Here is a 12,879-nt window from a genome sequence, read left to right as displayed (position 1 = left end):
TTGGTCAACAAAAGTTTTGCTCCGAGAAAGATTCTCTACACTTCTAGGAAGCTTTCCTTTCGCTACCCAGGCCAGGTTGGCCAGACAGAGCAGTGAAAGAAACCCCTTGCTTATTTTCTACAACTTAATAGCCAAACCTAGGGCTGAGCATTTTGGAACAGTATCTTCCAAGAAACAAATCCGGCCACATTCAACGGATACACGAGGGTGGCGGATTTTGGTGAAAGTGAATAGAAAACTTCCTAGCATGAGGTTTATCCAACTCGCCCTTTCTCTAAAATGAGTAAAAATGGAATCCATGCAACCCTTTCTTCCTTCTCATGAATTATTCAACCGTACAACAGGCACTGCCGCACAGCTAAAGTTGCGATGCGCGACAACCTTTACAACAACATGTTGATTCCGAAATCCGTTCTTTTGCTCTGTTGCGTTGCGTGGAGTGTGAGTTTGTGTCAAGGATTTGTCCTTGAAAATTGGCCCGTTACATTAGATTTCGCTCCAAACGTTCGAGACACTTTTTCTGCTTCGCACCAGACACCTACAGTCGCCATCATTTTACGATCACAAGACAAGTAATTGCAAACTGCTGCTGCTGCTGTTCCTGCTGCAGCAGCAAACTTACGGTTTACCGAACGGACAGATGGGTTCTTGTATCGCAATGATGCGAAAATCATGAACCACTTGGCTGTTATGTTGGGTGACATTTTTTTCTCTCCCCCATTCTGGTTGGTAACTTCTATCCAACTCGCAGACTATTCGTACGGTTGTGTAAGATAATCTAGGGGACTGTGTCTGCGTTCGTGTGTGTGTGTCGTTGTCATGCACAAGCATTTGCGAGGATAATTGAATTTTTAAACTTTTGCCAACCACAACCCACACACACATACAGCAAAACTCTCCGCCAGCGGTTGTCGGCACCGGAAAAAATATACATTAATCAAAAGTTGTCCTAGCAAAACACACTGACCCTTGCGATAGCCACCAACACCAATCCTCTTCACTTGTTCGGTTGGCCATGGACCTGATACGCGGTCAGTCAGAAGGGATAAGCGAGCATCCGGGAGGAAAACTTCAGCACATTTTCTCTCCCATCTTTGATTTGCTCTGATTTAAACTTTGTTGAACTAGAACCACTAACACAAAGCCAGATGCTCCCAAAAAAAAAAAAAGCTCAGCTATTCATAAAAGGCGCAACAGACATGGGTCAGTAGGGCGACCGTGTCGGATAGGACCGAATGTTTATTAATTGTTATTTTACTCCACGACGTGCCATGGCCGGTGACAGTTTTAGATCATGTTTTGTGTAATTGTTGCATAATGTTCACGAAATTCGCCTTTTCCAATCGAAACTTCAGACTCGCGGGTACAAAAAAAAACTCTTTTATGATGACAACCATAACAAACAAAAATAACAAGAATTACACAATGTACCCCTCACTGAAAGTGACCGAAATATTAACCGTGCCATGAAATGAGCGTATTGGACGGGCATAAAAAATAAGACTGAAAGTGGCATAGACCGGCAGTAGTCTGAACCGAACGCGAATCATAAAATGTATATCCCCCCTATACCTTCTGCTCTCTGGACCCATCGTTCATACACAAGCGCGCGGAAGCAACAAAAGGTCAGAAACTTTTGCAATAAATATCCGATTTATATTTATCTCCTTCTGGTCGACGGAGAAAATGGTTCCTACTGTGCTAGTAGAGGGGGGTTTGGGAAAAAAGTCACGACAAACTTGCAATGCTGCGACTGGCAGGCATGTACGCGCGCATTTTCTTGGTTTTCTGAGACACACACACACACAGACATACACCTAATTTGTAATATATTTAGCTTTAGCCGTTCGTATCGAAAACCTCGGCAAAATTGAGACGAAGAGAAATGATACCTTAGACCGCTTCATGCGGTCATCGAACACAACACAGCACTCGATGTTTGATGTTTAATGGGATACACGATACTGGAATCCAATTGGGAAGGGATCGATCTTGAACCTTCCTCACCGTGTGCCGAGCGATTTTTTATGTCTTTCACATGGGATGGGGTGAAAATCGAGGACCTTCCAACATTCGGTCGTAGCTTGGAACGGGGATGGGGTGGGCGGAAAGGATCCGAGATCGGTAAATATTTTACTACTACCAATAAAACAAAATCCGAAACAATCCTCCGATGTGGGCGTTTCATCATAGAGAAAGCTTTCGCGCCCTTTCGCTTTCCATTTTGTTTGGGGTGCAGAAGAACGGGCAAATACACCAAATAGAACCTTTTTTATATTGGGATTATTTCTGTATCATTCTCTTTCAACCCTTGCTGTGGATGCACGGGAGAAGATGCCCACAATGGAGAAGGTTCATCTTTACCTGGAGTTATGGATTTTCCGGTCAGTTCGCATTAACGATCCCCTCCTTCCTGCAGCAAGGATAAAGAAAGTGCAAAGATACGGAGTAAAAATCGCAAACGATACACTCATACACTTGTTGATACACAAAAATAGCCTTCCCACTCGTTCATCTTTTGGGTTCATCTTTTACGAGGGAAAGAAGAACATGATTTCTCCCCGTCACATCCCTCCCATCGCAAGCGCAGTAAATTTCAAGGTGAAAAAGAACCAGCACCACACCACCACCATCTTCACCAACACTGAAATGAAATCAGTTCCGGCAGCGTGCTACTGTCGCTTCCAGGTATGGGCTCGCACTCTTCCCGAGATTGCCGGAGGGCTGTCGAAAACGGGAAGCAACATAACTTCCCATTACTCACGCAACCGTTGGGCGTTGTGATTGTAGCGAAAACCTTGTACGAAAAACATCCAACATTACGTGCAATGCATCTTGCCGTACCATCTTCTGCGAGGCTTATCAAGGACAACACGTACACACACACACACTTCATGAATTATCGTTTACATCTCTCGTAACTTCCCAATTACTTTGTCCTTTGCCCTGTACCTCCTTCCTTCTCTTTCTTTCTCGCACTTTCATTCACTGGCAGGACAATCTCGGAACATCACTTCCAGCATTTGCTTCTGGTCGTTTGCTTTCGATTGAGCTATTTCGAACGGGCAATATTAAAAACGGGCGCTGGACATGCGCTGAGTGCAACAACAACAACAACAACAATCATACCCCGTGGGAAGCAGGAATTTTATCGGTATGTTTATGACAGCATAAAGTGAATCGCGCCGCCGGGGAATGTGCGTATGTGTGTGTGTGTGCTGAAAGTATCGCAGAGAAAACGAAGAAAAGCTGCGGGTCGTTGTATTTTTTTCGTAATAAACCCTCATGCTGGAGAGCGAGAGAGGGGATGATCAAATCATATTCAACCAAACGTGCATAATTCATTCCAAAACGTGCATAAGTGTTTTTTTTTTGTATTTTCATCTTAATCAGGGTACGAGGTTTCTTCATTTGTCTCTTTTTGGAGTGTTTGAATTGTCGTGTTTTCCCCGAGGCAACAAACAGACATCCCTCAGGGATGAATACACCATCATTATGCGTGTGTCGGTATCTGTGTGTATGTATGTATGTGGAGCTGATTATGATTGCTTGCAACTGTGAGGTGCCGTTGGGGAAAACATAATCAGTTTAACATTAACGAGAGGATGTTCTCGTTACAGCCACCCATCGTCTCACATCACTGAATGGAACGATGCTTAATGTATTGATTGTAGCAAAGCAAGGCGAGCTCATCTGTTATGATGGAACACGAGGTGTGATTTTTATAACTAATTCTTATTATTTTTTAATTCAATTCTTCAAAATCCAACCACCACTTGTTATGGCAATTTCTCAGCCCTTAGCTTTCATTGCGAAATTTACTAAGAAACGTGGTTAGTAAGAATTTCTCATGAAACTTCAAACATAAACTGTGCATTTATACAGAACCAAGCAGACCCCTGATGTGAATTGAAGTACAGATAACGGTTCTAGGTAGAAAACAACAATTAACATCATTTACTACTCACCACTCGCCTAGGTCTATTATTCCCGGGGAAAAAAAGGTCACAGGTGAGACCGGAGAGAAATTATGTTTTATGCGCTCCAAATGCAAATACACAGTCCCTATATCTATCAACACCGAATTCAATTTCGGCTTCCGCTGCCCACAAAGCACAGGTGCGAAAATACAGTGCAAAAAGAGGATAAGGGAAAAACTCGCAAGCGATAATTGAATGACGTCAGATTAATCGATAACCGCTTTTTATACCCGTTTGCTTCATTTTATTGTTGTTGTTGTGTGGAGTACATCTGTCGAGCAGCTTGACGCGGTACACATTGCAATGTACGGATCACCCCCTTCTAACCTCCCGTGCTCGTCGGCACCAATCGTAACGGATGAGCATGACGATGTGTAAAAGGCCGGAGACGTGTACTCGATACACGCTTCCAGTTTGCTGATAATGAATTTTCATTTTTCATCACCACAACACCGCATCACTCCTCCCCATCCCTCTCCTCTTCACCAGGGAGAAAAACATTCGGTAGAATGAGGCCCCCTGCACCGTTTGCCTGCAGTTGGTTAGCGTTGGTGTGATGGAATGGAAATGCTGTCGTAAGCACTGTGGTGAGCATTTAAAATATTATCCCCCATTCCGAATCCAGTCAGTCTCGTACCTCCTTCACCCACCCACATCACACACTCACACAGACAAACTGGTTGGTGGCATCGGAGTGGCAACCAACTTCGAAGTACCGGGTACAAGTACTAGCCTTCTGAGCTTTTACGTTCATCGCACTCAAGGATATCGTACAGCAATGTGTCCGGCAATGTGTGCATGCGGAATATGCACTAACGTAAACCTGGCAGCAGTGCCCGCAAACACACACACACACGCCCTTATCGATGTGGGCTTTCCGGCACGATGATAACCACGCGCACTCGTCCCGGATAAACAGTGCACACCACTGTCCGTACTCTCTCTATTTTTTTTTGTTTTGTTTTACCCATGCTGAAGCTGAATGGAACAGAACAAACCGGAACAAATACAAAATGCAGCGGAGTGCAGGAACTGGCTGCCAGTGCCCATCCCGAACCTTCAAACAGGACAGGAGATACAGTCGTCGTCTGGCAAAGACAACACATCGCGACGGAAACAGGAAGCAAATACCGCACGCCGTACCATTTGCGATCGTACAGGAAATCCTTCAACATTCGCTCGCATTCTTCACTATAGGCTGGCGCATATCTCGCACGGGACTTTGCATGCTCCATCGCTTACTCCCGTTACTGTGGTTACACAATGCTTGTTACATTGGTAAAGGAGGTGTAAATAGCAGCGCGCCAGCCGCGTCCCCTATCGTTCACTTTCTCTCTCCAGAGACACAGATGGTTTGCAACGATATGGGAAGGACACGGGTAAGCTTCTAGCAAACCAGCTGCGGATGAGGTTTCCAGATGACTTGCTGCAGGCAGAGAAAAATAACCGCTATACAACGCAAAAAAGAAGCGGAACTCGAAAAAACCGTTTTTGCCATAGAGACAAGAGATTTGGAAACCTTTAGCAACACTCTTTGACTCGTTTCCGCTTCGTATCTGACGAGGAGTTTGGAGTTCTCTATCGTCCCACCATGCATCGTGCTGCTGTGCTTGGGACTAGCAAACAACCAATGCCGGAACAGGCGTGTTACGGGAGAAAGACACAACTGGAAGGCGGTGCGGGAGCTGGGAATAGTTAACATACATGCACACTACAGCTACACGCGACCGGTAATGCGCGTTCCATCTTAAACAACGTAATTACAGTTTCACCTAATCGCTCACTAATCCGGCGTACTGGAAGTGGGATGGGGTGGTGCTGGTATAAAATCCATTTCAATTTAAGCACGATGGCACGATAAAACATGGTCGCGTGCGTGCGTGCGGGTGTGTAAAATAGGGATGAAGCTCATTTCAGGGGACAGGGGAAAACAACCCGATTCCCGGTATGCGCCAGAGTGCGTAGGGCTTTAACGCTATTATTTAAGCTTGCTGCTGCCTGATCCAAATCACACACTAAAGCTGTCTATTTTAAACTTTGTGCTAGAATTACACCGTGCCTTTGTAGTAAAGGGCTTATATTATTGGAAAAGTAGGAACTATAATCGTAAGAGTAATTTTTGTCGCTTTTCCACTTTTATCAATCGTGCGTATGCAACGATCCGGACAATAATACATTTCTAATTATAGAATAATGTTATTGCATCCTATATCTAGCCCAAAAGTATTTGTTTTTAAAATCCAAACCCAACGTAATGTACCTCGTTCAAAGAGGGCACATATTTTATTTAACTCTTATTCAGTGTTCAAACCTTCACGATGGAGTGTAGTACCAACAAATTACTGTTCATAAAACATACATATTTCAAACACTCTACTACCCTCGAAGGCGTGCGGAGGATCACAATCACCATAATCGGTTGCCCGGGACCGAAACACGAAATATGCTTCCCATTCCTTAAATGAAAGTCCCGCGTACCCCACGTGGGAAACGGTTTTGTGCAAGAATTACTTGCGATAACAAGCGAAAAACTGATGCAAACAAAACCGAGCCGAACAAAAAAAGAAGAATATGCTAACCAACCGTATCGTTGGGTTTAGCCGTGTGTGTGTGTGTGTGTGTTTTTTTTTTTTAATATTTTAGCTGATAATGCCAGACAGCGGATCATCACTGTTGGACATGGTTTTTCCACTACCGCTAAGTACGGAGCTGTATATATGTGTGTGTGTGTGTTTTTTTTTTGTATTTATGTGCCTGTGAGCGTGTACGCGTGTTGATGAGGACGCGCCCTGATCCCTAAGGATCATCAAATGAGACACAAACACAACACGCGCTCGCCACTAGTTGGGTCAGCACATCCCCGAAGCTAAAGAGCGACCAGAAATGGCCGCAGCCACGCATGACATTTAGAACGGCGAAACGAGGCCCGCGCCGTACTACGCCGTGTGGACGGTGGAGCAGCGTGAGAATGTTATTTCTAGCTTGAAATATTCAAAAGCTTTTTCCGGAAAGCCCCAACGGCTAAATGGCTGTGTGTGAGAGAGAAAAAGGGGGGAAAGCAGGAGAAAGTGGGCATGGTAGCAAGCTCCTTCGGAGGAGCATGTCCGGAGGGTGTGTATTTTTTATCAAACAAAATGACGTCCCTTTTTTATGTCCGTTCACTTCAAGTGGCCGCTACGTGTGCGTTTTACTGTGTGTATGACGCTGTGTTTTGTTTTGCTTCGAGATTTTGGTTCAGTTTTGCTAACCCCAAGGAAAGCAGGAAAAGGGAGAGTAAAAAATCATTCGCATGAGAAATGTATGGGAGTGTTCTTTTTTGACCGACATTCCCGGCTCTATATCCTCAAAAGCTGACCAAGCACCAAGTGTTAACCCCTGCCAGAGAGCCCTAAACTTTTGGACACATGTAAGCGTGTTTTTTTACTATTTTTTGCAGTTAGTGGGCTGTGTAAAACAGACACAAAAACACACACGCGCACGTGAAGGAAATGGTGGGAGAAGGGTGGCAATGTCGTTTTTTGATCCGCCTCAAATTTTCATCTAGCCAGAAAACGGGGAGCGAAAATGAGACACAAACCAAAGCAGTGCCTGTATATTATTTGGCTGGCAGCACATTGTGCATGCAACGCACGGAGTAAAATCCCCTAAAAATAAAAAAGAAAGAAAGAAAACCAGCATTCAGCCACTACAACCAACCACTAAATGTTGCGCAGCACACGGTGGGTCAATCCTTGGGACAATATTTCCGCTGTTGTTATTCCTGTGTTGCTACCTTAGCATGAGGTTTGATCATGGTTTTTCCACCCGGCGAAACAACACACACCCGCCCGGCGGGGGACCCGGAAAGCGTTGGGACAGAAAAATAATTAATTTCCTTATTACCAGCTGCGCTTCCCTGCTCGCGTCTGCGTTTGTGAGCTTGTGTGTGAGTGTGTGTTTGTAGAAAAAGTAAAAGAGAAGATAAAATAAAAAGAATCTCAAACGTGGTCAGCGAAACACTTCCTACATGTTTCACCACACACCATACAACACAAACGTTGTGTAGTGTGCTCTCGCCACAGAAATGCCATTTGGAGTCTTTAAGCAAAAAAACATACACACTTAGAAGTGTACTGGACTAGTTAACCACCCGTAACTAACTCATCCTCCAAAGCACGAACAAACAATGAACGCTTTCAACCTCCACGAATACCTTTTTTTCATTTTTTAGACACACGCTTCTTCCGTCCCGAATTTCGTTCTCATTTGTATGATCAAACCATCTCACACATATCAACCTGTTTTTTAATGTGTGCAGAAAACCGTGCTGAGTAAACCCCTTCACCGGACTTCACTGCGCGATAAACGAGCAGTAATTTATGGCACTAAATAATTCATAATGTACTACCGGCCAAAAGGGGATGGCCAGCAATAGCAACGATCAAGACGGGGCTCAACACAAGTGTGCTTTGTTAGTATCTGGTGAGCAGTGTGGCGCATTTTGCGTTTAACGTTATGCCAACGTTATACCGACACGCTGAAACAAAGCAAACAAACCCTGCTCCCTCGTGGCTTTATTTTAGAACGGATATCAATTAGCTAAATATGCTCTTGCCATCGTCGCGCCACCTTGCACGATGCACAATCAGCGGAGGCAACTTGTGTTCGACCACACGTGTAACACGAGAGCGGTAGTGAATGATGCAAAAAAGGACGAGTGTATGAAGAACGGTAATGATGCTAATGGAAAGTTAATTAACTTTCAATCTGAGCTATCCCGATTCTATGCCGGGAGGCTTCATTCAGTCGAATGCTCAAGCACGATTTAACATACATCCGATCGATTCCTACCATGAGCAGGGTGGTGAAAACAATGTTTTCCAGCAATTCGCAAATGAGGCCGTACCGTTTTTATCAAGCACAATAATCGTGCCTCGATTGCAGTGAAGCCGATACACCCATTAAATACTCATCTTACATTCCGAGCTATTGTGGAATGCAAAGGCAATAGCACAGTAGCAGGAAGGAAACTAATCAAACACACAATCCTGGAATCTGGTACACCTCGTTCGATACCGAGCGGTTTCATTAAGCTATTTCATCTTCCTAAGAAAGGAACGAGGCAAACATTCCACTCCAGCCACTGGAATGGGACAAGGATGGAGGAAATTCGAAATTGTCCCCATCGCATAATTAGGTATGATTTTCATCCAAACAATTGGCAAACCGGAAGTGGGGTGCCATTCGTCCAACATGAAAGCATGTGCATATTGATCGAGTGTGATTCTTTTTTATTCGCGTGGACGAATCGTAATGCGAAAGGCCAACTACATTTTCTTCGTACCGCCTCCTCGCTATTTGCAATACATGGGTCACGATAGATATGTCCTATTTCATATTGATGAAATTCCACCGTAACTCCCTCTCTCGCTCTCTCTCAAATTGTACGTGCACAATCCTTCACAGTAGCGAAGATTGGCATTTGCATTAGAATTTTCTCCGGCGAATCGGGTTCAGTTGAAGAATTCAGTACAACGCATAATATGAAATTTTCGTTAAAAAGAGAGCATACTCGCATAACTTTAGCGCAGTACAGCAATACCTAGCATATTGCCTAATGCATAATTGAGCGACGCACTCATGGAACAACTGCAGAAAACATAAATATTACATCATTTGACCGTTGGCCATGGCTTACATTTCCTAGATAAAGAATAGCATAACGAATATAACACAGCAAATAGTAGGTTGGTTAGAAAATGCTTGATATATACTATTCATCTAGCAGTATGCAAAGCTTATCATCATCATCATTATCTCACCATCATTGTCATTCATCATTTGCAATGTCGAGCTGATTTAAATGAAAAAGTTTTTTCTACTCTCTTGTACTTAAATTAAAATTCCCATCTTCATAACATCCTTTGCATGTAATAAAATCACGTTTAAGCAACATTCATCCACTACTAGGCGGTTTGTGTTTTACTACGGCAAAATGCGGCAATTAAATGATAAATGAAGTTCGGTAAATTTACACAAATAAAAAGTAAAATTTCCTTTAAAAAAAACAAAACGAAAAGAAAAACGCGCATCCTGGCGCATCGAAACACAGACCTGGCTTTTATCGAGACAACCTTTCCACCGACAGGCATATTTTCTTTGACGTAAATCGGCCCGTAAACCGTATTGTCCCACACCGGCGGATTATTGGCCCGATCGACGACATCGATCTGCACCTCGACCGTACGCGACAGTGGCGGATATCCTTTGTCTTGTGCCATCGCTTCGAGTTTGTACGTTTCGCGCTACAGTGGTAGCAGTTTGTTTGTTTGTTTTTTGTGTGGAATGATTACGTTGTAAAAAGTTTTTTTTTTAAGTTCGAAACAGATCGTATATCATTAGACAAAAAACAACATTGGTTCGTGTTTGCGTGAAAGGGAGGATTGAGAATGAAAAGCGGGTGGGAATACCGTAATAGATTTTATCCAAACGGTAAATGTGTGGTACAAAAATAGTATGCAGCGAAGTGCAAAGATGAAACAAAAACAAAAATATCAACGCACAAAAAGTACAGCAATACAACACGGAATGGAATGGTGGGTGAAAAATATAGTGTCAAAATGCAAAAAACGTAACCGCAAAATTCAATGACAAATGGCAAAAATGAGAGACAAAAACGTTATCGAACAAAATTGATATTTTACACAACATTTGATCCGATCACAATGTGTTTATAAAGTTAAGTTCATGTATATGAACAACAAAAAAATACCATGATGTAAAATGTACAGACGGTACAAAAAAACACAGTGAAATAAAACAATACAAATGGACGAGAAAAGAGCGCCATTAGTGCAACGTGTGTAAGTGGTTTGAATGGGATGCAAAAAGAAAAATGAAAACAATTGTCAAAATTCAAAATCATGTACACATCAATTGCATGAATTGAGTTGAATAATTTTACAAACGACAGGAATACAGTGAGAGTATAGTGAGGCGAGGCGAAGAACAGCGGTTGAACAAGAAAGATGAACATCAATCGTACGTATTCGATGTACCACAGAGCCGGTAAAGGGGAGAAAACACACATACAAAAACACATACAAAAATTTGATAGCACAAAAACGAGCGAAAAACGATTTTGATATCCGTGTCGTGTGTAACATTGTTGAGCAATTTCATGTCGAGATCGTTGTCCGTGTTTTATTTCGAAGCAAAAATCCACCATCCACCGTCGCAAAAATCACGGGTGTGTGTTTTATCGTTGCAAAAAGAGAAAAAAGAGAAAGAGAGAGAGAAAAAGAGAGAAAGAGAGAAAGAGCAAAAAACAAATTCGGTGATCAAAAATCAGTTCACTCTATTATGCCCATCCAGGTAGGATGGAGCCGCGTATTTTCCGTTGCATTGCTGTAGTTAGGGAGGGGCAGGCAAGGGGATGATCGCTTTTATTGTTTTGTTTTAGTTTTTTGTTTGTTTGTTTTTTTTTTTGTAAGCGACAAAAATGGAAAGAATTATGGACTCATTCTGCCGCACAGGACGAACAAAATAGAACAAAAATCGTTCTGAATGGGTCACAAAATCTATTCGCCGGAAAAATGATTGCATTCGATGTTCGCGGGCCGCGACGAAGAACAAACTGTCAAAACACGTACCTGCTTTTCTTCTACGCACAACGAAAAAAATTGGACAGTCGTTTTTAATAGGTGATAAAAATCGATAATTTTTCCCAAAATTACATTTACCGTCGACTAATTAATTGCGGGAGCGAGAACGAACGAGAGAAAATCAGTTTAAACACAACAACAACAAAAAAACCGTACTACAAAAAAGAGTAACACTTTGAGAATAATAAACACGTTGTCGCACAGCTGAACAGAGGGATATTATTTGGCTGTATGCTCTGTATCCGCCGTTCGTTGTGTGGTGTCGTACGTGTAAAACAAAAATGTAAAAATGTATTGAAATATGCATCAACAGGTGGTTAAAATGGTCTCGATTCGATCACACCGAGTGTAGCTCGGCGGACCGCCAGCCGGATATTGTCGATGAGAGCTTCGCTGTTTATTGGCTTTTATACAATTTACTTATCATTTAGTATTATTAGCATATATAGTACAATGTAATGATATATAATATAAATATTTAAAGGCAAATAGGATTGTAAATATATCTAGGAATGCTGTTTGAACCCGCAGCACAACAGTCGTACGATTCGTGCAAAATGCTCTCATCAAAAATACGGGTCAAAAACATGTTGCACGAGTTCATTCCGTGTGTGCAACCGGATTCGGGTGGATGTTATTTCAAGCTAGCTTCAGTGTATGCCTCGTGTTTGCTGGAGCTTCAAGACTATGCTCGGTATACACATTTTCCCCTCCAGCAAACTCGGGCGCAGGCGCGCGCACTCCTCATGTTCTAAAACGTGTTCTAAAAACGGTCGCTCTTAGAAACGCTTAAAATGTGAGGGGTGTGCGTATTATGAACTGCATCTTACAAGCTTTAAGGGTTAGGAATGGGTTTAGTGGAAATATTCGTACAATAACAGTGTGAGACAATTCGTTACAAGAGGAGCTTAGTAATTAGTAGTACAACAGTGCGGTGCAGCTTACGGAGCTAAGTTAGTGGTGAGGTATATTTTTTGTTTTGTTTTGTTAAATCAACTATTCTGGCAGCAGCAGGAATCCTTTTGTATACCAACCTTGCTTTCACCGATGTGACTACCGTACCGACAGTGACATTTTCCCTAATGTGAATGGGGCCATATATAGTGCGATCCCAGATCGGTGGCTTATTGTTCCGATCGACCACATCGAGCTCTACGTCCACGTCGGCAGTGGACGGCGGGTCGCCTCTATCCGAGGCGTACACCTTCAGCCGGTACCGTTCACGCTGCCGGGATTATTCGCCACACAGAAAGGAA

General features: G+C 43.0%; 1 protein-coding gene across 19 annotated transcripts in view; it reads right to left on the bottom strand.

Annotated features, from left to right (window-relative positions):
* The window catches only part of LOC121596416 (neural-cadherin), a 270,549-nt gene that overhangs the window by 173,032 nt on the left and 84,638 nt on the right, over window positions 1-12,879 (bottom strand). For 15 of the 19 annotated variants that reach the window (XM_041921323.1, XM_041921332.1, XM_041921333.1 and 12 more), the window contains one exon: window positions 12,658-12,848. In XM_041921323.1, the coding sequence (XP_041777257.1) occupies window positions 12,658-12,848 (191 nt within the window). Of the gene's footprint in view, window positions 1-10,073; window positions 10,265-12,657; window positions 12,849-12,879 lie in introns of all 19 variants that reach the window. The other 4 variants (XM_041921335.1, XM_041921337.1, XM_041921339.1 and 1 more) reach the window with 1 other exon arrangement.

Source organism: Anopheles merus, chromosome 3R (genome assembly GCF_017562075.2).
Source record: "Anopheles merus strain MAF chromosome 3R, AmerM5.1, whole genome shotgun sequence".
Lineage (NCBI taxonomy): Eukaryota > Metazoa > Arthropoda > Insecta > Diptera > Culicidae > Anopheles > Anopheles merus.
The sequence above is the reverse complement of the archived record's forward strand: the minus strand, read 5'-3'. Positions and strand labels throughout refer to the sequence as shown.